Here is a 26,483-nt window from a genome sequence, read left to right as displayed (position 1 = left end):
CATAATGGGCCTTTACCCGGTAGGAAAATCTTTTCATAGGATGCTTTTTATAAACGGCGTGGTTACACACGCTATGGGCGTTTGGGGAAGGTAGTACTGGCTCAGGTACTCTGCAATGACACAGACTTCACAACACAGGTGAAGGTTTGCTTTCACTAACATAGCCAGTGCTCGCTGTCCTGTGGAGTGTCCTTTCCTTTTTGCCCTGCTGCTGATCCTGGGGCTGGGGCTGCGGTGAATATCTCTGGCTGGAGCTGTGGGAGGTGATGACTGAATCACGGGGGGATTATGGGATTCACCACACCTCACGCAGGGCTCCATTCACCTAGGAATGGCTGATTCATCACAGCATCCCATAGGAGATCAGTGCTCATCCAAGAGGAGGCTCAGTGCAGATGGCAGAATTGTGGGATGCCCTGAGCTCCAGCTAGGCTCAGCACAACGTTTTAGGGCTACATTGCCCCAAACCAGAGAGACAGAGCTCAGCAATGGATAGGTCCCACACTGCTGCTCCCAGGCAGGCTGAGCAGGTTTCCTTATCTTTGCCTTTCCAGCACAGCAGCAGGTAACTCATAGATAAAGCCATCAGTGGTTATACACACATGCAGACACTTAGGAGCTATTCTTAATCTTTCCAAATCCCCCAGTATACCTTATGTATACAGTTTGAAGGTTGTAGATTTAGCGTGATAGATTGATCCTGCACACTATCTCAATGTGAAATGACATTAATAACTAAATTCTTATGTTTTTAGCACTGGCTAAACTACTGCAAAGCACTGAACTGTGTAAATCCGTTCTGGGCACAGTGGCAGTGCAGTCAGTGCAAGTTATCTGTTTGTGGCTGATGTTATTACCTGGATTATATAAAGTCCAAGTTCTTCAGCAGCCATAGGAAAGTTTCACCAGTAATTGCCATTTGAGTGTACACTGAATGCAATCAGCTGGAATTAGTGGTTTTAATTTTCACAGCTACTCCAAAATGGGGAAAATGCTTAAGAATTGAATGACTCATGCAGATTGGCTGCTATGGCAGTTTGAAACAGGTAGCTCTTCGGGTGCACCAGCAGGAATTTCCAACAGGTTTCTAGAGTAAGAGCAGGCAGGTAGAAACCCAGAGTTTGCCCTTTACCCAACCCATGGCGCCACTGGGCACTTGTCCCCTCACTCTGCTCTTCTCACAGGGGCAGTCCAGCAGGGCCCTGGCAGACTCATCACACTGGTGCTGGCAAAGCCTCAGAGCTCGAGCTGCCTGTGCACAGGCGTTCTGCATCTCTCATGGCCATGCTGGGTCTGCACTACCAATAATGGAGTTTTCAATGAGTCTTCTGCACTTCTCCCTTTTGCCTTCAGAGGAAAAAATGTTTCCACTACGTAAACCAAGCTGTGGCCAACCACGGCTATTGTTTTGTCTACGCTTTTATGTCCCTATCAATATACATGTCAGCTCTGCCACGTTCTGTCTGTTAGAAAACTTTTGGCTTTGCACACTACCTCATTAGGCTTACTGTCTATCCAGCATTTTTTCCATCCTGCATGCTCCTCACTCCTTTTACATCACTGTGATTAAACCATTTGTTTGGGCCATTAGCAGCAGAGCTTGGTGGTTTTATACTCTGATGGTGTGGGAAAGAGACAAGGAGGAGAATGCTCTGCCTTTAAGTTGCAAGCTGGGGATGTCAAAGCAGAGCAGCATGCGTTTTGCAGTGCTGCTGTCACAAAGCAACACAGCAGAGTGTGGCTCTGTGTCAAGAAACACTGAGCAGAGCAGTTTCTGTGTTTATTTTCTGGAGGAGCCTGAACCAGGGGAAGGAGCCTCTGAAGTTGTTGGCTCCTCTGAAGCTGTTTCTCTCAAAAACACACAGCCCCAGCAGTATGGCTCTCAGCAGGATGTGCACCAGCACATGGGGTTCACCACTACCCTCCCAGCAGAGATTTTCTAACTGATTGCTCTGTTGCCAGATTGCCCACCAGGGCTGCCATAATGAAGGCCCTGTCAACTTCCAGCAGCCACTTTCACACATTGCAATTTTCCTGGGGGTTTAATTTAACCCAAAGCTCTCACCTGGCAGCACATTATTTTACAGGGTTACTTAAATCCATGTTTAAACGTTTCCAAATTACAGTTTGACCCTCAAAAATCTTTTCTCAAACTAAGGTCACCTTTTTAAATATAGGGATTGGAAGTTGCCTTGTAAATTATCTGATACCTGTTGGGTGCACAGCTTTCAGAGGGTAATTAAAGTCCGCTCAGAGGCAAGTGCCTCTAAGACTGCAGTCTGTGCTGTGCCAGCAGGTAGCTAATTGATGCTGGAAAGAGAGACTGCGAGGGAGGAGATGTGCACGATGTCAGGATCTCATCACGTGGTGCTGTGGGCATGTTGGAGCCAGGTTGGTTCATAGCCTGGACAGTCACATCTGCTGTGGGGATATTTTGCAGCAAGCAAAGCCAGGTGGGCCTGTGCAGGTGGAGGCAAAGGGAAGGCTCATCAGCACTGTGCATGTATGTAGAGACATCATGCAGCATAACACAGGGTCTGCTCTGGAGGGAGAGTTATAGATCTCACGAGGGATAGACAGCCCTGGGGGGATGGCTGGGATGTACACACAGGCTGGGACATGCACACAGGCTCCTGTACACCCTCCCCTCTGCCCAGGGCCACATCTAGGCTGTACAACTTCCTGGATGTGTGGCTGTAGCTCCATGCAGGTGCTTAGCACCAGGATACACCTTGAGAGCCTGTAAAGCCCTGTGCTGCAGGAGGGAAATCCCCGTGACATTGCACCTGACTTGGAGCAGCAGGAAGCAGCCCATGCGCTGAGCCACTGTGCCACCTGGAGCCTGTCCACACTGTGCTCACAGAGCCAAAAAAAGAATGCTCTAACTGACTTCTATTCTTCAGAATAATAAAAAAGAGAAACAGCAACAAAGCCAAGAACAGTGAGACGGCAACAGCAAGAGTCTGGTTTAAACCCCCCAAAATAACATCAACCAGAGCCTGATTTTGAACCAGCAGACAATGTGCCGCTAACACAGAGAACTGCAGATTATTTTTTTTCTTCAACAGATTCTTTTTTATCAATAATGTGTGATTTCTCTTTGAGTACAGTTCCCTCCAAATTTCACAATTCTTCCGCATTTTGCACCATCTTCATGCAGGGAGAAATGGGCTGAGGGTGCTCTCTGTGAACAGTGACTTTGGAGAGACCTGGATTCCTCAGGGCATCCTAACCAGCACAAACAATTTTTCAGTGCAGTGCCACTGTGTGACAGCCCTGTACTATGGCCACAGCAAAACCATTCTGGTGCAGCCCCCACCTGCAGGCTGTTCATGTTGATAATATTTCAGGAATCTTCAAGAATTGTTTTATTTGAGGAGTTTGAGAGGTATACTGTCAGCATTTCGGTGCTTCCCCTACAGAGCAGTGAAATACCCCAGGAGTGTGTGTCTTCTGGTTCATTGTCTTCTTTGCTAATTAGGGTTTTTGTTAGCTCAGTGGTTTAACTGGATTTTGGAGCAAAACCTAAAAGTGTAGATGGGATGGGATTTGATTAAGGCATCTTTAAATAGGAGCCATTCTTTTTCCTTCCCACACAGCCCCCAGTATAGCCAGGCTGCTGCTGCTTACAGTGTTTGTGATTTTTTATTTGGTTTCCAATAGCATCACGTCTTACACGCATGTCTAACACAGTCTGAGTTGCTCTTCATGTTTTCAAGAGCAGGTGTTCAGCCAGAGTGCCCCAATTCTATCTTATTTGGAGGCCAACTTGCCCCAAGGCTGAACTGAAGGTTTTTAAGCCTCCCATTTGTGATCATTTGGTGAGAGCAGGGTGGGAAGGCATGGAGGTGGCTTCCCAGGTGAGCAGCTCCTCTCATTGCTTGGATGCTTAGGTGTCCTATGAGCAGATACCCATCATCCTGGGGAGGAGATGCTGAAGTCTGACTGCACAGAGTGTGTATGGCACCTGTGTCTTCTGTGGGAGTAGAGCCTGACCTGCCTGGGCTCTTTGTAGCAGCTTCCATCCAGAAGCCTGCCTGGCACATCTGCAGTGGCATAGGATGAATTTGTCCAGACAAAGCATTATTTATTCCTTCTGCAAAGGTACAGAGCATAAAAGGAAATGAGCTAACAATGACAAACCCAAACCACATCCTCAGCCAAGCATAGCAGTAGCAATAGTGATTCTGAGTCCATTTTATTCCCTCCAGACAGGAGGGACAGAGCAGTCCCTCCCCTCCACCCACCTTGCAACAGTCTGCATGGACAGAGCATCTGCTCCCTGCCCTACTGGGCTCACGCTCAGTCCCCATCCCCAACCCCAGCCCATGGGCTGCTCATTCATAACGCCACAGAATCATTAAGGTTGGATAAGACCTCTAAGATTATCAAGTCCAAACACCAACCCCTCACCACCATGCCCACTGAACCATGTCACTCAGTGCCATATCCATCTTTTTCATGAACTCCTCCAGGGATGGAGACTCCACCACCTCCCTGGGCAGCCTGTTCCAATGCTTGACCACTCTTTCTGAGAGAAAATTATCCTAATACCTACAAATCTGTGATTCTGTGATATCTAATCTGACATCCATTGATCTGTTTGGACTGCTCCTCCCCAGGAGGTGTTAGTGCCTCACCTCAAAGTTTTGAATCTCATGGGATCTTGCCAGCACAGTTCTGTAGAGAACAATATAACTCCCTGGAATATTACAAGGAATAAGAAACAAGGTATTAAATTAACAAATAATCAGTTTAGTATGGAATTCTTACCACTGCATCTTCTTCGCCATGTTTACGTAGTGGGGCAGAGTGGAACTGAACAGCAAGGTACTGATAAGGATTTAATTTTAATTTTTAAGGATTTAATTTTAATTTTTTTCCCTGGTGCTTTCAGTGACTGCTTACTGACAGCTACAGCTTGGGAATTTCCAATCCAGAGAGAAACCCTTCCCAAAACACCTGTACCAGAACAGTTTTCTTGCAAATCACAGAACTGCATCTTGCACCTGATGTGTTAATCCATAGCAGGAGCTGAGACCAGAATGGAACTGTTGCATTTTTACAGAACTGAACCAAGTTTTCCATGCATGCTGGGACTGAGGGGATGCTCTCAGAGCCCCCAGCTCTGCACCAAGCAGAACTGAGTGCTGCTCAGAAACACTCCAAGTCAACTGCATTCTGAAACGTGGCAGTGGTGTGGTTCCAGCTTATTTCCACCTACCACTGAAATAATCACGTCATCTCTGGTCACTGGGTGTTATTTTAAAAGTGTGTGTCTGAAATGATCCAATGAGCTTTTCAAAAATGCTCTTCATGATATGTGGTGAGCTTTAGAAGCTGTCAAGGTCAAACCCAGAACAGCCTAATGACTCTGGGACTCAGATCTGACCTCTAGCAGCAGCAATGAGCCAGGAGAACACGAGCAGTTCAGGAACCAGAAAATGAGGCTTTTGAAGCCAATAATACCCTCTGGCAGTGAGCAATCAATTGACAGAAAAATGAGAGAGAAGGAAAAAAAAAAAAAAGAAAAAGAAAGACCATTCAGCCAGGCTGCAGGAAGAGCAGCGCCATAAAGCAGAACTATCTCATAAATAGAACAGCACCTTTCTTCCTCCTTTCCTTCCCAGGGGACAGTGGCCATGGGAACAGACACGCTCTGTGCCCTCTGAAGGGGATGCAGGAGAGAACAGATTGACCCTACCTGCAGCAGGTTAATAGGGACACACAGCTCCAGCACAGCTGCTGTAAGGATGTTTTTTCCTCTCTAAGAAGTAAAGGAAAACAATAAGTCAATATTAGCTTCCCTGATGAGCCTGGCTGTTCAGGGCTGCCCTGGGGATTGCCAGCTTCACGTCATGCATGGAGAACCTCAGCTGCAGGGGACTTTCATTCACATCTGTTCTGTGCCCAATTCCTTCCATTTAAAGGTTATTCCTAGATCCCTTTGTTATTCCTATAAACATATATACCTGGCACACTGAGATGTTCTTTCTTCCTTTGGTATTTTGTCCTTTTTAGATGGCTGTCAGCATAGGGTTTGTTTTTCCCACTCTGCAGCAGGTCTGTCCCTGTGCTGGGTTTCCTCCACTTATTATTTCCAAATGCATTCTTAGAAGCATGCTGGGATCTCTTTCAGACCTTGCACTGTTGGAGACTCTTGGCATTTCGTGCTGTAGCCATCAAGAAGCCAAACAGCAGAACAGAAATACTGCCATTTCTGCAGACCTGCTGAGCACTGGCCGGTCTCAGTAGCACCTCTTACAAACCACAGATCACACTGTCCATGGGGAAATCCCCCATTCAGCAGGTGGCTGTGTTGCTCTGATGATCTGTGTGAGTGATGTGGATGCCTTGTTCAGGACCCAAATAGCATCTGAGCTTCCCTGTGGGCAAGCAAGCATACATGGAAAGAGTTAAGCGCTGCCCTCAGAAGGTGGCTCTTACCAGTTTGTCTTGGTGGAAGAGCAGAGTACTGAAGTGTCTGCCAGAGCTCGTTAGGGATAATGCAAGCTGATCAGAAACAGAGCTTTATCCAGCAGCTCAGCGAGCCCACGGGGCGGCTCATGGCTGACCTTGCACTGGATTGCAGGGCTGTTCACAGGCACTGCAGTCCTGCTCCCACCCACCTGCATTCTTTCTGAGGAAAGTTATTGGGGCAAGGAAGGGATGGATGCCTCTGCTGCAGGCAGGGCCCAGTCAGATGTGTCACAGGACATACCTAGAGGGGGATGGGTTGTTTTCTGCTGGCCAAGCACGGTCTCAATGGAAGCATCAGGACTGTGCTAGATCTTCATCACAGCAGTGAGTGGGGAGCGTGAGCAAAGCAGAGCCGCAGTCTGAGTTGGAAACAGCAGCCCGAGCCCGGGACTGCTCAGCTGAACTTCAGTGACGCCTCAGAACACGGAAACAAAGCAACCTGGCCCCCATCCACACACGATATGTGTTTTGCAAAGCCCAGAGCTGTCATGCTCACAGTCTGTTCGATGTGCGAGATAAAGGCACCGCACGCTTGACTGAAAACCCTGTTTCCCAGGACTTCAAAATGGAGCGTTTCCCTGGGATGACAAGTTCTATCTTTGGCAAACACAAATCAGGCTCCTTAATGCACCATGTTGGCTGTGTTTGTTGAGCAAACAGTTACTAGGAGGCCTCAACAGCATAAAAAAGTGATGCTGGTATTATTCGTGGATGGAGGTGGGGAGAAGGAAAAACAGCACTGATGTAGCCAACAAGTTCAAGTAAGGTTCAACTTTGCTATTCCAAAACCTGCTGCTATGATAATGAGACAGTCAAATCAGCTCAAATTAAGAGCTCAAGGAGGCTCAGCCTCTCAAAGAAGTACATTGGTGACAAGATTAATTTCTGCCAGTCAGTGTATAATGTGGTATCATCCTATATTAACATAGAAACCCTGAAGAAAAACATGCAACTGAGAACGTGCTAAAACCCTGTGAAGTACCTCATCTCCCTTCTTCTTCAGTGCTGGTCTTTGCTCTTCTGAACATTGATTAAAATATGGTGTACCACCTGGCACTGCCCATCTGCCATGTACAGCAAACCTTGCCTCTTGCTGCTCTTCTCTGTTCAATAAACTTTCACTTAAATACAGCACATCTTCAGTGGTGCTTTTTTAAACTTTCAGTGAATTTATTAGTGTAAAGGGCAAAGTAGCCGTTAAACAAACAAACAAACAAACAAAAATCTCCAGGGGGATAGTATGAATACCGACTGTGCTCTCTGACAAAAAGAATTAGGTAGCTTTTTCTTCTTATTTCTCTTATTTTTCTTTCTTTTCATATCTACTTTTTCTCTAGTTCTGTGAGCATTGGAAAAGGAGTGGTAAAGAAAAGATCTGTTTTTGTTGTAAAGGTGCTTCTTGGGTACCATGGCAGCAAGAATAGAGCTTGGGTGCCTGCCCTGTAGGTTGGGGACCATGCTGGGAGCGTGGCAGTAGCACAGTGACTTTGGAGGGCTGTACTGAGGAGAAGAGAGAAGAAAGAAACTGCAGTGTGTGATATGCACTGCTTTGCTGGGCTGCCCATGTAGTGTCTATTGGTAAGCTGTTATGCAGCAGTGTAGGAAAGGCCATCGTAAGAGATGCTGAAAATATCAGAAAGTCCAAAGCTGTCTGGAGTGGAATGTTCTTATTTCTTGTGGCTTTGAAAGAGCTTACTGTGCAGTTAGTGTCATGCCCATTTCTCCCAGAAGTCAGTGAACATGGAAATAAGGGGAGATCCCAGGCTGCCAGCTGACACTTCAAAGAGCTTTTTCTGAGCTCAAAAACAAGTTAAAAAAAAGAAAAAGAAGTATATATCTTGGCACTTTCAGTTTTGTTTCCTGTATTTATAGCTTAAATGCATCAAAACTGTCATACTGAGCTGAGATCAAACTCTTATTGAAACAGCAGTGTATAGCTTCTGCCTTTTCTTTTGCATTGAAACAGATTCTGTATCTACAGTCTCTGTTTACTACTTGCTGAGGTCTCATATTGATATGAATGATTAATTGCTGAGGATTCATTTTTAGCTGCTTTGGTTTGTCTACAGTTGTTGCTATTTATTAAATATGTGATATCTAATCAAGTGTTTAGTGCTTCCAAAGGGAAGAGCCATCTGTGCTCAAGACTGCAAGCATAAAGTGAACGAAGTATTTTAAAGGGCTGCAGTCAGAGAAAATCCCTGGGAATGCTGGAGAGAGATTCACATGTGGATGTGCTCCCCCAAATCACAGCCCTGATGTCTGCAAATAGAGCGTGGACAGGAGAGAGAGCAGAGAGGCTGATAGGGAAAGCACAGGTTTTTTCAGAATAAAAAGGGAGGTGCTGAGAGCTCGTAGGGAACTCTGCAGTGACATTTCCCATCATCTGCAGCCTTTGTATGTTTCTCTTGCAAAAAGAGACACATATTCAACTTCTTTGCAGGAATAAACAGTTATCATCTGTAATCCCTTGTGTGAGCACAAAGCTTACTCACCAAGGCAATAGATGCAAGTAAAGCTCCTCTTACATCAGTTTGTAAGAGTGTGGGCAGCTGCGTGGGGCTGTGCAGCCCAGGCAAGGGCTGCAGCCTGATGCAGGAGGATTTGTCTCACTAAAGAAGTAAATCTTTCTCAGCCTGGAAGGGAGAAGAAGTGCCTCAGCCTGAGGGGGAAATTTTCCTGGGGCAAAATTAAAAATTGCATAAACTCTTGGGCCAAGACAAGGATGATTTAATAAAAGAGAAAGAAGAGAGAGAAAAGAAGAGAGAGAAAAGAAGAGAGAGGAGAGGGAGAGGAGAGGGAGAGGAGAGGGAGAGGAGAGGGAGAGGAGAGGGAGAGGAGAGGGAGAGGAGAGGGAGAGGAGAGGGAGAGGAGAGGGAGAGGAGAGGGAGAGGAGAGGGAGAGGAGAGGGAGAGGAGAGGGAGAGGAGAGGGAGAGGAGAGGGAGAGGAGAGGGAGAGGAGAGGGAGAGGAGAGGGAGAGGAGAGGGAGAGGAGAGGGAGAGGAGAGGGAGAGGAGAGGGAGAGGAGAGGAGAGGAGAGGAGAGGAGAGGAGAGGAGAGGAGAGGAGAGGAGAGGAGAGGAGAGGAGAGGAGAGGAGAGGAGAGGAGAGGAGAGGAGAGGAGAGGAGAGGAGAGGAGAGGAGAGGAGAGGAGAGGAGAGGAGAGGAGAGGAAAATATTCAAAGGAAGTGATGAAAAAACCGCCTGCTGACCAAAGACAGCCAGTCCCCGAGGAGCAGTACCTCCACTCTGTGTTAGTGTCAAACATTCTCAATGGGTTGAGGATATTTCCACTCTGTAGGGATTTACTGTTCCTGAAGGCTTCCCTATCTCTTCATGTCATTAGCATTGCTGATTCTTGTAACAGATTTGTCTTCTCCTAATGCATTTCTGGAAGAATTGTTGATTGGGTCACCATTTTTTACAGACAAAACATGGAGCACTGTCCTAATTTCCATGCTATGTGACAGCCCAGTATGGTATCAATGATGAAGTGTATCTCCCTGCAGCAAAACTAATTATACCTTTTGATGAGGAAGTGGCAGTGGAACTGGTTTAGTCTTCCAAAAGATTTCACACTGTAATATGCAGGACCAATGTGTCTTAGATTCAAAAAGAATTAATATCAATTATTTTCATGCATATTCATGAGAGGAAGGCTGGTTTAGCAATCAAGCTAATAGTTTTTGCTTAATTACATTTAGTTGATTTCATGCTATATATGGCACATTCTTGATTCAATTTAACCATTAAATAAAACCTCCCACATCTACACCAGTGAACTCCAACACTTTCAGCTCAGCAGAACCTGAAGACAGTGACTGAGTCTGAGTAGATTCTTGGGACACGGGGAGTTATTCATGAGCAAGGGTTAAGAAATTGACTTCCTTTTGTTTTGTTGGGTTTGTTTTTTCTGCATTGAAACCATTGATTACTGAATACAACAGAGAAAGAAGGAGTGAGGGAGCAAAAAGCTATCTGGGAGGAGGTCTAGAGTCTGACTCTGGTAGATGTGGCACTGAGTGACATGGTTAGTAAGCATGATGGTGATGGGTTAGTAGTTGGACTAGATGGTCCAAGTGGCCTTTTCCAACCGTAATGGTTCTATGACAACAGCTAATGCTTTGCCTTAATGTCAGCAAAACCCATGAAAATAAGAAGTTGCTATAACCCCAAGACAGGTGCTGGTCACTAACGCAGGATACTATGAAGTTACTTCTTATTGAAACTGAATTGCATTTTGAGGTCTAGCACTCTGCTATGTCAGACTTAGGATCACAGAAGGCATTAGGATAGGAGGAATAAAAAAAGCAGGGGTAGGAAAGAAGATGACCTGGATGTGTGAAGAAAAGGTAAATAAAATCAGAAAAGGAGAATTCAAAAGTGAAGTATGGGTTATGAGAAAAGAGAATGAAACAAACTTCTGAATAAATGTGCCCCAGGAAAATGTTGAGTTAACTATAGAGGAAACCCAGCATGATTTCCCAGCATGATTTCTTGGTTTCCTGTAGAGAGTTTAAGAGCAGGTGGGATGCTCTGTGCATTGTGCATGAGGTTTTCACTACAATCTGCTCCTGAGTTGCCTTTCAGGGACCTAAAACCTGGAAAAAATAGGGGTAAATTTGAGCTTCTATGTGTTTGTTTTCTACCTTTCCCCAGCAGCAGAAATAGGACAGATGCTTCCCTCTCATCCTTTCTCAAGCACTATTATTGTACTGATATCTGAAAGCAGTGTGTGCCTTTGAAGTTTGCCTTTCCAGTCTTTTCGTTCATTTATCATTTTCTTCTCCTGCGCAGCATTTGCATCTGGGCTTTGCTCAGAAGGAAGACTGACACCATTTATCATTTAATGGGGCTTGATAGCTCTCTGACAACTAAACATGTTCTTAGCAGCATTAAGGAATTTACAGGCAGTCATGCCTGAAGGCTACTTCTCTGCCCACTTCAGCTTAGTCAGCAGCAGTTGCAGCAGCAGCTCTGGATGCCTGTAGGTAAGCAAAGTATTGCTATATAATCAGCAGAAGTATTGCATCCCCTTTTAGGCCAAGTAGACTTAGTCTCCCAATAGATGAAATTACTACAGTTATAACTAAAATCAAGTAATTAACTAGTATTCAATCTGGGCTCTGCCAGACAATGTCAAAATTAAGATCTCAGGCAGTACAAAGCAGAATACAAGTGATTTTGGTTCTATAGATTTTATACTGTGCTGTAGTGCTTACAGAAGAGCAGAGGCATTTGAACTCTCCCAGTCTGTGCACACAACAGAGGGCACTGCAGGAGTGTGAGCTGATGGTGCAGGGTCCTACACCTCTCGAGGACAGAGCAAATGGGTCTCAAGATGCAGAAGTGACATGGAGAGTGCCAGATCAGGTACAACTCATAAGCAAAGGCTTATGGTTTCCAGAAATCAGTGGGACTTATAGATTTGGTTGAGGGTCTTAACTTAAGGTCTTAATTTGCATCTTAACATCCTTCTAAGCACACACACACACACACACAAAAAAAAAAAAAAAAAAACTTAAGGCTCTGTGTCCCTCCTTATCCTCATCTCCTCTCCTTGTCACAATCCAAGAACCAAGTGTTGCAGTTCTTAATGGCCCCAGTGTGTTCTAGAAAAAAAAAATATCCTGCAGCCCAATGGTCAGAATCATGGCATTAGAACTAAGAATTTTCTGCAAAGTTTCAGAATATGTAGGCATTTTCTAGAGAAAAGGTGCTTCCCAAAGCAAGTCTTTGTCAACAAATACCTGTGGTGAGTGGGTGATGTTTCCTTGTGCTCCACAAAGTGGGGAGGAGATTAAGGAACTCTCCATCTGTTTCTGTGGGATACCACTCAAAACACACCGTGCTGTTTCTCAGGGTCTGTGAAGGCATCAGGATGGCATTGGCACGGCAGGAGTGAGCTGGGCAGTATGACTCCCAAGTATATTGTTTACCTGGGGAAATGGGAAGGCAGCAGGAAAAATCCCTTAGTAAATGGAGCATATGAATGAAACCTGGTCCTGATGCCAAGCTTATTCTGCATGTCCTGATGGAGCTAAAAAAGTGCATTAGACTAAACCATTATTGAACTTCTTGATTACATAACAATTTCCTCATCGTATTTCCAAGAATATTGAATCTATCTATATTCAAACACCCTCCTACTCTCTCCCACACACCACCCCTTCTCTTTGCTATATCAGCTTCATTACTGAGGATGAAAGCAGAAAAAGTATAGGGCATGTTGCCATGAGCAGATAGACCTTAGATGCTTACACTGGGATTTTAGGATTTGGACAGCCTATTCTCATTAATTTTAATGGCTTTGAGAATCTCCAATCTTATACTTTGACCTTAGTTAGGGTTTTTAGCAGTGCAAAGAACAGATAATCAAGCAATACATATTACCAGACCTAACGCTGCCTGAAACTTACCCTACCTACAGAGATAGCACATGTGGTTTTCCTGCCCACCAAATTCTGCTACTTACTCACATAATCAGCTTGCACATCTCATTTGCATGTGTAATAACCAGCCTGTATGTAGAATCATGCTAATCACTTCCAGGAAAGTGCTTTAAATTCATTCAAAAGCTTGCCCTGCCCTTGGGTTATTCAGCTACCACAAAGGAATCATACCAATGATCCAGATTCACTCAGTCAAAGCCTTTGCAGAACAGTCGATTTGATGGAGAAGTATTTTCTGGAATCCTGCCTGTACATATTTAGTTGTGCACTGTGAGGCAGTGCTGTCTTTAGGAGCCAGTCCAACACTCTCTGCAAGCCATTGAGTAAAGTAGCTGATGGGGAAATTCACAATTTATGGTGTGAGGTGAAATGTAAGAGCAAAAGCAGAAAGGAGACTTACACAGCTTATTTCATGCAACTTGTTAGAAGAAATGGTTCTGGGGAGATGACACCAGAAGCACATAGCTTTAAAGTGGACCTGGAAGAGCAAAGGAAGGAGAAAATGGTGGAGATCTCATGGAAAGGCTGCCCACCACACTGAGCATCCCTAGTGTGAGGTATTGGAACAGGCTGCCCAACAAGGTGGTGGAGTCAAGAGGTGTTCAAGAAAAGTGTAGATGTTGCACAGAATGACATGTGGGTTTAATGGGCATGGTGGTTATGGGTCTAGAGTGGTCATGAGTAGATGGTTGAACTAGATGGTTGAATCTTACTGGTCTTTCCAACCGTAATGATTCTATGATAAACTCTCTTGGTAGACTGTCTTTCCTTCAACTTTCAGTGTCTCATTACTGATAGTGGAAAATACAAAACCTAAAATGCCAGAGAATCAGTATGGCTCTGATTGGAAGTCTATTAGACAGACAGGGATTTCTGTAATCTGAAATCCAAGACTGTAAATATATTGGCATAGAGCATTGTGCCACTGAATGCACTGCTAATGCTCAGCAGCAATAGCAACTGGACCCGATTTTCTGCAGACAGCTGCTCCTCAGGTGGGTTTTTGGGTGGTGCATGCTACAAGACATGCCTTAGAGAAGGATCACCTAAAAGGCTTCTGGAGAAATTCATCCTCTGTTGTTTTGGTACTTTCCAACTGAAAAGTGCTCTGAATACTTGAGGACAGTCAACCCACATTGGGAAGTTTTTCTTAGCCTGACAGCCCTCTAAAGATGTATGATTGCAGCAGATCAACAAAGGGGAAAATCTGTATCTTTGGCATACAGGTGACATCTTGCTGTAACTTGCTGGAGAAATGATAAATGTCTCTGTCTGTTTATGGCTTCGCTCCGTGACTAGATCTGCTAGACTAAAAACAAATTTTATTCTCAGATCTCCTAGTTTTCAAATTTATGTTCATCTGGCATTGCCTTGATCTTCAAAGCAGGAAAATATATCAAAGGAAACAGGGTTTGACACCAATTACTGCTTCTGGATGGCATCCACTGAATAAAGATGGAGTGTTAATATTTACACTGAAAGCGAAGGAGATAAAACACACTAGGTACATCTAAGTCTACAAATAAGCCCCTATGTGCATAGCAGGCAGAGATAAAGCCCAGCAAGAAATTGGAAAATGCTATTGAAAGCATCCCAAACACCTTCAGAAATCACAAGTTGTAAACAAAGAAATCACAGCAAAAGCTCTAAAAGAGCCTTCTAGGAAAGCAAATGTAGCTCCCTGATTCTAGAGGAATTTTCTGGTCTTTAGGAGATGATCTTTCAAATTAATCTGCAGAAATAGTTGTCTGAATTTCTCCCCACTTCAGCATAATGTCCTGTATCAAAATATCTCTATTAATTTTGCCTCGTTTTTCACCTTTTCTTTCAGCCAAATAAAAGTAGAATCCATGAGTAAGCTTAAATGGTTGCTTCTTCTGAATGCTCATAAGCCAGATTGTATTTCTGCTGACCTCTTTCTAACACTCAATTAACTGAAATGTAGAGATTCAATTTGAAGTTATTCGTTTCCTATCAGTAGATTGTCTTCAGTGAATAAATTTTTATTCTTCTAACACCAAGCTTTCTTATAAACAATCTGTTTTAAAAAGAAAGGGAATCTTCCAGCATTTCTCCAAGTAAAAACTAAGTAACTGAAAGTGATGATATTCTAAATTCCCAGCATTGCAGAGGAAGCCATTTACACCATTCACTTTATTTCATTTAATCCAATTTAAGCAATGAAAACAGGCTGTTTAATGGAACTAATGTTTGTTTCTAGTCAGATTTCATTCTTCAGATTAAATTACTAGGTCTGCAGTGTCATGTACAAATCAAAGTTACATTTTCAGTGATTTAAATGTAGATGTTTTTTATTATATTGATTCAGAAGGCTTTTTTAACCTGCAAGTAGATTTTTAAAGCACTTTTGGAAATCAGATTGTCAAAATTGAGAGTCTCATGTTAAATTAGAATTTTTTGAAGGTGTGTGAGATGTCTTTCCTCCAAAAACAGTAGCTGAATTTAATTCAAGCTGAATTTAGTTCAAGTAAGTCTTCCAGAAGAACACTCTTGCAGAACACTTCTGTTTTTCAGTTTCAAAAAGCTGAGCTTCTTCCAGAGATAACCAAGATGTTTCCAATTCATATTGCATCTGTGTGTTTCTCCTACAGTAGCAAGGCTTGTACTACTGTAGGGACCCATTCAGAATTCATAGCTCCTGACAATTAGAATACCTGTGCTGGATTTGTCTGAAGAGAAATCCTGCAAGAATTTCTTTCTGCAGTGCCCCAGGTGGTTATTGTGGATATTCTGGTGTTGTGAAGCTGTCTGAGAGACACTGCTGTGAGGAAAGCTACGATCTAGTCATATGGGCAAGGAAGGACATGGGCTCAGAGCATGTCACATTTGCAATTAATGATCCAGAATTCCTGTCATGCATCTTATAATTCATTGCTTCATATTGTGTATTTAGTCATCACACACATTTGTTGCAATTGATTTTATGCTTCTTTTCTATCTTAGGCAGAAGAAAAGCAAGCATAAGGGACCAGCTTACACTGCCATGAATACATAAAACATTAGTCACATATACATGTGTTTTGAAATCATTTCTGTATTTTGGCAGTAGCCTAAGAAACTGGATATATTCCTACCCAATTAACAAGCTAGAGAAAGAACCCGCTAGTAAAAAAAAAACATTCTTCAAATTGTCTGTCAGCTCTAAAACCTCCCTCAAATGACTTTAAAAGAAAACATAATTAGGGAAACTGGAAAGTACAGAATTAAAACAGATATGGAAGGACAGCCTGCCTACAGCATCTGAACGCTGCAAACATGCTAATCTAGCATTTTGTGCTTTCCAGTTCTGCATAAAGTTAATGGCCCAGGAGCTGAGCAGGTGTAGGTGACTTTTTCAGAGAGGCTGCTCACTGCAAACCTTTCTCATCTCTTTGCACTCTTGATCTCAAGATCTGGTTTCTATCATGGGCTGAGCTCTCCAGTGGCTAGACCTGTCCTGCCTAGGCTGTCTCGTTGTTGAGCAGTTCCATTCACCCAGCTGGGTTTGCTCTTTTCCCGTGTTGTGGTGAGGAGCTGGGATGGCTGTTTGGTCACTCACAGAATAGCTCACATCTCAGAATGTTTTAGAAAACCTCAGAAATGTTTTTTTGTGTCTTTCACAGCAGTCAAGTTTCATATTAGAGATGAATCATTCAAGAAGATTATTTACTTGTACACTTATTTGTAATAAAAATGTACACACATCACTATAATAAGCCACAGGCACACAAGAGTTACAGACGTAGCCATGGATTAAATGGAGGACATCACTGTGATTGAATCTTGCATTCACAATTACATTCCCTATTGCTTAGATTCCAGAGATGGTTGTCCAGATGGACTTTGTTGGGCACCTAATTAGTAGTTAATCAAAAGGTCCTGCTGTGAACTGCTTCACAGTCCTTCTGGCATCCTAGCTGCTTCTAACACATTGAAAATGAATGAGATAAATGCAAAGGAGTCAAAGTAGATGCTTTATCTGCTCTATGCATCTGATATAGCTCAATTCAGTTTCCAAAATAGAATCACTTCAGGATAAATTTCCATGTACCAAGAGCTGAATTAGTCTAGAAATGCATAAAAGGAAGTACAGTCTTGTGTATTAATGTGTTGGTAGATATGAAATGTGATGGTAGATCATGTAATATATTCTGAGCCAAACTCACTGTTTTCTCTTTCCTTTCCAGATTTTGGCAATCATTTCCATCATGTTTATTGTACTATCTACAATTGCCTTGTCCCTTAACACACTTCCTGAACTACAAGGCATGGATGAATTTGGGCAGACCACAGATAATCCTCAACTTGCCCACGTGGAAGCAGTGTGCATTGCATGGTTTACAATGGAATACCTCTTGCGGTTCCTATCCTCGCCTAAGAAATGGAAGTTTTTCAAAGGCCCACTGAATGCTATTGATTTGCTAGCTATCTTACCATACTATGTCACTATCTTCCTCACAGAATCCAATAAAAGTGTACTTCAGTTCCAAAATGTACGACGAGTGGTCCAAATATTTCGGATTATGAGGATACTCCGGATTCTAAAGCTTGCCCGGCACTCAACAGGTTTACAGTCCTTGGGGTTTACACTGAGGAGAAGCTACAATGAGCTTGGCTTACTTATCTTGTTTTTGGCCATGGGCATTATGATCTTTTCCAGCTTAGTGTTTTTTGCAGAAAAGGATGAGGATGATACAAAATTCAAGAGCATCCCAGCTTCTTTCTGGTGGGCAACAATCACCATGACAACAGTAGGCTATGGAGACATCTACCCCAAAACACTTTTAGGTAAAATAGTAGGAGGACTGTGCTGTATTGCTGGAGTGCTGGTGATCGCTCTTCCTATCCCAATTATTGTCAATAACTTCTCTGAGTTCTACAAAGAGCAGAAGAGGCAAGAGAAAGCCATTAAGCGCAGAGAAGCTCTTGAAAGGGCAAAAAGGAATGGTAGTATTGTCTCCATGAACATGAAAGATGCATTTGCCCGTAGTATAGAACTTATGGACATTGTGGTGGAAAAGAATGGAGAAAGCATAGCCAAAAAGGATAAGGTTCAGGACAATCATTTATCTCCCAACAAATGGAAATGGACCAAGAGAACACTCTCTGAAACTAGCTCTAGTAAATCTTTTGAAACTAAGGAACAAGGATCTCCAGAAAAAGCTAGATCATCTTCAAGCCCCCAGCACCTGAATGTCCAACAGCTAGAAGACATGTATAACAAAATGGCAAAGACTCAGTCACAGCCAAACCTTAACACTAAAGAGTCAAGTCAACCTGGAAAACAAAAGGAAGAGCTAGAAATGGAGACCCTTCCTGGCCCTATGGTGCCCTTGCTGACAACTCGCACCGATGGGATCATTGACATGAGGAGCATGTCCAGTATCGACAGCTTCATAAGTTGTGCTGCAGAGTTCCCTGACTCTGGGAGGTTTTCTCACAGCCCACTCGCTACCCTCCCATGCAAAGGTGGCATTAATGTGATTCAGGAGCAGAGCAGAGCGGAAGGGAGCAGTACCAGATTTGCAGAAATAAACCCAAGCTCTGAAGGCAGCCACCGTTCTGCTTTTTTCATAGAAAGTCCAAAAAGCTCCATAAAGGCCAGTAATCCTTTAAAACTAAGATCTCTGAAGGTCAACTTCATGGAGGAGGACACCAGCACATTAGTACCAGCATCAAACGTCCTAAGAATATATCCAGACACTCTCAAGAGCAGGGGAGCTGCTGCTGCCACTGGCACAGATACTTCCTTACTCTCTGACAGATCTCTCATGAGCCCAGAAACCTCTATCTACACAACTGCAAGTGCAAGAACACCTCCAAAGTCACCAGAGATGCAGGCACCCATAGCTTTCAACTTCCATGATGCCGGTATTCACAAATACATAGATGCTGACACTGATGATGAAGGTCAGCTGCTTTATGATTCAAGTCCTCCTGGAAATGTGAGTCCTAAGTACAATGTCACAAACATTGGTTATCTAAAGCAAAAGGACAGTGTTTATAGAACAGAGAAGAACCATCTAGAAGCTGCTGCTTTACCCACCTCCCCTAAGCTAATAGGGCAAAACTGCATTTACTCTATGGAAGGTATCACTGGAAGAACCCAGGGCAATCAGGAGACTGTCAGACTAGAAAATCACATTTCCCCAGAAGTCCATGTATTACCAGGCAGTGGAGGACATGCTAACACACATGATCAGAGTATCTGAACAGGCTCCAAGAGAACTTACTGAAAGTTTAAAGGAATGTCCTTACAGTCAACACAAAAAGAAAAAAAAGAAAAAAAAAAAGAGCTTCTGCATGGCATGAACTTGGCTGAAACAAGCCATCTGTTTCTAAAAGTCTGAGGGGAGGTCCAGTGTGGGTTTGTGAAAATGTCCTTCTCTGAAACAACTCTAAAGACATTGCCCACATCAGTCAAAAATAAGGATTGCAAATCATGATCACACATTGATCTCCTTTCATGTTGTCCAGTGAAGCCAATGTGACCAAATATCCATCCATTCCCCTTTAACGCTAGAGCTCCTTTTGGAAATATTAACACCTGATTTGCGTTAGTTCCATAAAGGATGCCAAGGCAGCCAGATTTGAACTCTGGAATAATTTGCTGGGGTTGGTATAAAGCTATCTAAACCACAATGCTTTCTGCTTCAGGGCAGCTGTTCCTCATCTACAGCTTTCTCTGATGGATATTATGTCTAAAGGTAACAGGGAACACTTGCATTATTAGAAAAATCCAAGTGAAAAACATTTAAAACAAATAGTGGTCTAGAGAAACCAGTTATTAAAATGCTCTGTGTGTGTTTAACAATACTATATCCTGTAGGACCTGACGTTTTCTTCTGAAATATCAGCAGGGTGAGTTGCACCACTTGTATCTAATTCCAAACACCCCTTTAGGACGTAGTGAAACTCGCACTTACCCTCTGCTAAAATAGAAAGCTGTCCTTGGGCCAGCACGTGGCCCTCGTGGCACGCACAGCCCATGCTGGGAAGGTGTGAAGGAGCCATGCAGAAGCAGGGATCTCCGGCGGCATCACAGCTCCCTTCCTGCAGCCGGGGAGTGTGGGGCTGGAAGGGGAGCTCAGCTCTTCTCGGGGCTCCCAGCCGCACCACGGCAGCTCCCGGCCCTACAGGGATGGCCGAGCACAGTAGCTGGCCCCGAGGTTTGGTCCAGGCCTGGCCGGCTCCTCGGTCCTACCCTTCCCGCCCGCGCCCTGACTTCAGGCACCAGCCGAAGTCTTGCCCTTGGCGTAGGAGAGGAACCAGTTGGTCTGAAGCTTTTCGCGCCCACGCGGCGTGGTGAAAGATATGCAAGCGTTACATAAATATGCAAAAAGAGGGATTCTTTAGCTACCCGCCCCGGGCCTGGTTGTGCTCTCTCTCATGAGGAGGTTGGGTGGGAGCATCTCCTGCCATGTTGGTGCGTTAGGCAGCACAGGGAGGCTGCCAGAGACAGCAGGACCAGGCCTGATGTTTTAATAGCATCCACTCATTTTTAAGTGAAAGAAGAAAAAAAATAATAAAAAAATAATAATAAAAAAAAGATTTGACCATTTTAAGTGAACAGAACTAGCAGCCACCAGCCTAGGTTTTTAAAATATTATTGTTTCAATAAAGTTCTGTCAAATTGTGTAGGAAATAATTTGTCTTTGGTTTTTAATACTGGGGGGGAAAAGCACTTTACGTTGACTTTTTGTTGTTGTTGTTGCAATGCTGGAGTAGGATAGCAGAGTGTAACAATCAAGCACTTTAACCAAGCACTATTTTAATTTGTGCCTCCTGTCGTGACTGTGATTTGTTACACGCCAGTAGCAAGTCACAACCTGTCCTGTGATAACTGTGATGGTAATCTTTTATGTTGTTATCCGTTTCTACTGTAAAACTCAGTTGTAAATAACTCTGTCAATAAGCGTTTCCTGACCTATTTCGGAGCACCTGCCGGGGCGTGTAGCTATCTGCATGCAACAGGTCTTGGGGCGTGCGGAGGCACAGGACTCAGGAGCGGAGGTGCACGCTGGAGGAAGACCATAACCATGCGAGCCCGCTGCGTTTTGTTCCTTCCCCTTGTGAAAAAGCTGTTGGTTGGTCCTGAATGTAACTGTCTGTCCGTCCGAGCTGTACAGTACTTCTGTCTGTAATCCATAATAGTGAATGCAGCATGTACGGACAAAAGCAATAAGCACATATCTGTTTTAGGAACTGTTATGGGTTACGATGATAGCTTTGCTAGGTCTCTCCGTGGCACAAACCCGCACGCATGCTGCAGCAGTGGACCCACTGGGCTCCTGACAGTGGGATACAGCCCGAGGCACCTGCTAACGCGTCCTGCTTGCCTCCTGCAAGGCCAGGCCCTAGGGAAGGGACAAGTGAGACCTGAGCCTCCATCCCACAGATTTGCTCGCTGGCGGTGGAAGAGGCCTCATGTCATGCAGAGAATTACATGGGAGGTACTCAAACTCAGTGAAAGGCATCCATGTGAGCAAACTGTGCTCTCCAGAGTATTTACACAGGGCCAATTCCTGAGGTTTCTCAGCTTTTGCTCTGTCTTCACTCAGTCAAAACCACCATTCATCCAAATGGGTTCTTTGCCTGGTGAAGGACTTTAGGATTTGGCCATAGTAAATACAAGTGTACTTAAAGGAACTGTCGTATTGCTAGTTAAGATTGATTCGTTACGAAGAAGTAAAGTGACTTTCCAGCAGATAAGCTTTAAATACTGATTTATTCTATGGCTTTCCGAGGCCATAGAGTGGCAATGAGAAATTTTAACGAGAACAGTCTTAACATAACCTCTGTGTTTCAGTGATCATTCATGTCTGCCATCAGCACAAATGTAAAAAGAAAAAAAAAATCAGGGACAATTTTTTTGATAAAGTAAGTAATAGTGATTTCCAAGTTAAATATTTTTAGAGCTGATGCTTTCATGTGGAAAAAAAAGTCATATTTTACATATCACAAAAGTGAGCATATTTAAATATAGCCATATAGTGTAGTATTTACCACACTTTCATCCAAATTGATGTATTTGGTTCATAGATGGCACTGACAAAAATGTATAGATCAACGATTCTATCATTTTTAACTGATAATCAACTGGTGCAACTCTCCTTGTAACCAAAGGCCCTCTGTTTGCCTTGTGTGTTCACTTATGACACATACCTTATATCATCTATTTAGTCCTACCTTTAAAGTAGCATTTTATTGAGTCACTTTTGAAAGCCAAATTCAAAAGTATCATTAAAAATCTACCTTTTAATTCTGAATAGCCAAAGTCCTATAGATTTCTTATAGAAAGCAAATAATTTAAAATTGAGCATATAATATGCTTGAAGAGCATTTCTTTCTTATTTGTGTATGAAGATGTAGCTCTCATTTTGTGCCCAGTTAAAAAGGAAATATGTTTAATTTATTTTAATGAAATAAAGTCTGATTATGAAGTATGTACCTATATATGTGTGTGTGTGCATAATACACATATATATAATGTAAGCACTGGGAAATCTACTCTAACATAAAGCTATGGTAGACTAAATCTGTACTCATTACAAAAGGAAAGGCAGTGCTTTGAAAACATAATGCTCACTAAATCCTATAGATACTAGAAGGACAATTTCATTTTATAGTTTGTTTGGTACATATCTCCCAAAGCTCATCAAAGTAGGAGCAAATATGCAATTTCTCTTGCATCAAGCTAAAGTGTGCAGTTTAATCACTGATATTTGGCATTCAGGTCTGTGAACTTACTGTGTAGCCTGTATCAAGCAAGACAACAGTTTCACCTGCTGCTGCAGAAGGCGTCGTATCTGAAAGGACTATGTAATGTCTGATGTCTGCTCTTGCTTGTATCTTACGCCATCAACACCATTTTTAATACATATCTATAAATATATATATATAAATAGAATATATATATTTGCAGGAGAAATGGGTGCAGTTTTCTTAACTAGGAAGCAAAGGTCCTTTGAGTTTTAGCCTTGAACAAAGGAAAACAGCAGTCACTTATTGCAGTAGATTTCTCAGTGCCTTTTCTTAGAAACTTCACCTAAGCACACTTACGGAAAAGCTAAATAAAACAAAAGTCTCCTGTGAAATCCACATTTTCTGAAAGGTTTGAGAGTCTATAAAGGTAGAAGAAGAAGAAGAAAAAAAAAAAGAGGAAAAGAAAACCCATGGAACGCACATTCCCTTTCTCAACATGCCGAGTGTCACATGCCGGGGTATTTGTCTGTGCAAGGCACACAGGAAGGAGTCCAAGGTGGTTGGTTTCTTTGGCAACTATGGCTGTGATAAACTGTAGCCTTTTCTTCCCTTGCAGCTAATAAGATACACATTTCTAAGGAAAACAGTATTCTCTTCTGTAAAGTTGTAATGTATTGTTAATATTTGTACCTATTGTATATTTATGTCTTGACAGAATTATGACTGGTACAGTTTATAGTAAATTACAAGGGTATTTAAAACTCATTACAAAGACAACGTCTCTAAAGCCAAGTTCTCTCTCTGTTGGTAAGTTCCCCGTAACATAATCCTCCATAGTTTTTAATGCCTCATTTCAAAGCAAGCAGTAGAATTACCGAGTGAAGCAGCAGAGCGATGGGGACCGCACGGCACTGACGCCCTTCATGCAGCTCAGTCAGGAGTGAGATGGGGAGGTGGGCTTCCCAGCAGCTCCAAATTTGCTCCAACTTCTTCAGCAAAGCACTCGTGTTTAGTCAGTCACTTCTGCTTATGGTAACTGAACGGGACAAGTGTTACCTTAGATTGCTTTAGGCCCAGCCACTTGGGGAGAATATGGCTTTAAACAGTTCTTGAATAAAGTACAGATGTTTTAGTTACCTCTGTACCTTCTGTTTGCCATTGTGTTGGCTTTATAAGTATCTGATGTATGGAAAAGTCATGTGACTTTCATGCATTCCAGAGTAGTCTATTTTTCTGTTCAGATAAAAAAATTATATATATATATAAAAATATAAATATATATATATGTATTTTTAACAAATTTATAATAGGGCAATCAAGTCAAATCTCTTCTTTTTGTATTACAGAATAATATATTAGATGCTTTCTTGTTCATTTCAATAGCTGGTCCCCTAACTTTTTTGTTGTCATCATTTTCCTTCATTCTGAAAACACCCACAACATCCCTCATGGGAGTATGTCTGTGAAAGGTCACTAAGTTTGTGCGATGTTGTCGTGTTTTTGTATTTTCCTGTTTGTGGTATGTAAAAATAGCCAGAGGTTGGCTATGGAAACTAAGCTGTTCTTTCTGAGAAACAAAGAATTGGCCAAACTGATCTCGGTTATGGCAGTGCTGATACATGCCAGCCTATGCCACTGGCTTCAGCGTTAGCCATAGCCTGGGTTTCAGTGGAGTTTTTTCAGATTCACATCAATTCAGATGAGCATGAAGAGACAGGATTTGAATCTGATTGTCCTAATTATTATGATAGAATTGGGATAAGTATCTCATTTCAGTTTTAATTAAAACTGAAAAGTCAGGCTCTTATTTCAAGGGCAGTGGCCTAGCAATGCTCAGGCAAAACTCCCTCCATAGCTCCTACATCCAGGGGAACTTTCCCTGGGTTAAAACAGAAGGATCAAGACTTATTTCTCACTGGGTGTTTGGAACTTCTACTTTCAATCCCAGATAAAATCAAGAAATTGGGAAAAAAAAAAAAAAAAAGAAAAAGAGAATAATAATAATAATAATAATAATAAATGTACACATTCAGAAAGGGACTGGATTTGGCTAAGGTAAAGATCACCCATGTACCTGCTTACCTAGTGATCTTGCTTGCTCCTTTGTAGTTGTATCATCACAAAAATTTAATAAAAAGCCCATGAGACAAATGTGCATCCTGAACATATCTCATGGCCTGTCAAAGTCTAGCATGACTAAGAGATTCAGATTGCCCTTTCACTCCACAGAAATGTTTTGGCTTGAATCAGCCCAACAGTCCGGTCAGCGACAATTTTTTTCATAGATGGAATTATGGTCTCTTTTCCTTTTCTTACCCCAAAGCAATCTCCTTTGTGTGACTTTTATATGCTCACCACATTACCCAGTAAATTTGAAATAATAGAATTAATTTGGGAATGTAACATATTGAGAAAGTCTTGGCAACACTCGAATGAGCAATATAACCATCAGAAACTGGTTTGCTTGTGATTATATATCAGCAATACTTATTTACACACAAGGTGATCAAAACTGGGTGAGGTTTTTTGGTTGGTTGGTTGTTTTTTAAAAACAACTAGTGCAATAACCCATTATAACTATCATAAAAGACCCCATAAATCTCTTCAAAATGCACTTTCCATATCACTAATTTCACATGAACATACTTACCACCACCACAGCAAGCTTCCGGTCTTGCCAGTCTTAAATTTACTCCTACAGGTAGCCCTCCCACCGAAACAGAAATGACCCAGATACCAACCATCCCATCCAAGAAGTGGTATTTATTTTTCAGCATGCGTTTTGCACCCCATGCTGACCAAATGCAGGCTCTTGCACTGAAACTTTGTCTTGGCCAGACAAAGGAAAATTTAGGAAAGCTGAATGTTTGCATTCAGGATGTGTATCCCCTTTGTTGCTGGTGTTACACAAATAAGTGTCCTTTGACACCAACGGTAGGGTGCCACAAGTGTTCATATCTGTAAATACTACTCAGAATTTTGCTTTGCTTCATTCTGGCTTCATCGCACAAGAAGTCTTCAGTCTAGAGGCATAGAAGAGAAACTTTCATTTTTCTTTTTATGTGGAAATAATACTATTGATATTCTGTAGGACTGAACAAGGATTAACTTTTTTGACATTTTTAAAGGGGTCTTCTACAGACTGCAGGGATGCTACTTTCAAGAAGTAATAAATCAGTTTGGGCTCAGTGCAAAGACCCACCCAAACCAGAGCATTGTGAGAAGCCAGGGAGCTGAATTTGAATGAAATAACAAATTATTTGCTGCTGTAAGTAAAACCCATTGAGGTCAATGGAGCTGTTCTCAGTTTATCCCAGTAAAGTATTTGGATCCTTGTCATTAAATGTTAATTGAAAACTACAGGCTCTGCATGACCTCAGGGATGGAGGTGTCTGCCCACAGCACCTACAAGGAGACCAATGAGGACAGGGAATGGGAAGAGATAGGGAAAAGAAGGAAATCCTTCACACAAGAGGAAGATAATCATCGTTATCATCCCAGCCTTGACTGAGCAGCCCTCTATGTTGGCTCACTCTTTGTGGGCTTGATACCACAGGCAGCATATCAAACTCACAAATGTCTGTTCCTACCACAGGACCACATTGTTCAACCCTGGCAGCACCCAGTCCAGGAACTGGCTGATGCAAGGAAGAACCTACAGGCTCATGGGCCAACAGTTATATTTGTGTCAACCTCCAGTCTTACTGGAAATCTGCAGTTAAGGCCATTTTAGGTTGCAACAGTTCTGCCCTAAACACCGTACTTCATTTGAGATCTCCTCTTCCTCCTGTTTTTCAACTACTCCTGAGTACCATTAGCCACTCTTAGGCTCATGCAACCACTGGGA

The 26,483-nt window shown here is 42.8% G+C and overlaps 2 protein-coding genes across 2 annotated transcripts in view; one reads left to right on the top strand and one right to left on the bottom strand.

The window, feature by feature from the left end:
• KCNB1 (potassium voltage-gated channel subfamily B member 1) overlaps positions 1-25,947 on the top strand; it is a 105,301-nt gene extending 79,354 nt beyond the window's left edge. Inside the window, exon 2 of the mRNA XM_065754410.1 lies at positions 17,119-25,947. Coding sequence (XP_065610482.1) covers positions 17,119-19,143 — 2,025 coding nt within the window. The 3' untranslated portion in view covers positions 19,144-25,947. The remainder of the gene's footprint in view (positions 1-17,118) is intronic.
• The window catches only part of LOC136060121 (somatomedin-B and thrombospondin type-1 domain-containing protein-like), a 116,161-nt gene that overhangs the window by 59,350 nt on the left and 30,328 nt on the right, over positions 1-26,483 (bottom strand).

Source organism: Cyrtonyx montezumae, unplaced genomic scaffold (assembly GCF_038088225.1).
Source record: "Cyrtonyx montezumae isolate F1298 unplaced genomic scaffold, pur_monq_1.0 scaffold_9, whole genome shotgun sequence".
NCBI lineage: Eukaryota > Metazoa > Chordata > Aves > Galliformes > Odontophoridae > Cyrtonyx > Cyrtonyx montezumae.
The sequence above is the reverse complement of the archived record's forward strand: the minus strand, read 5'-3'. Positions and strand labels throughout refer to the sequence as shown.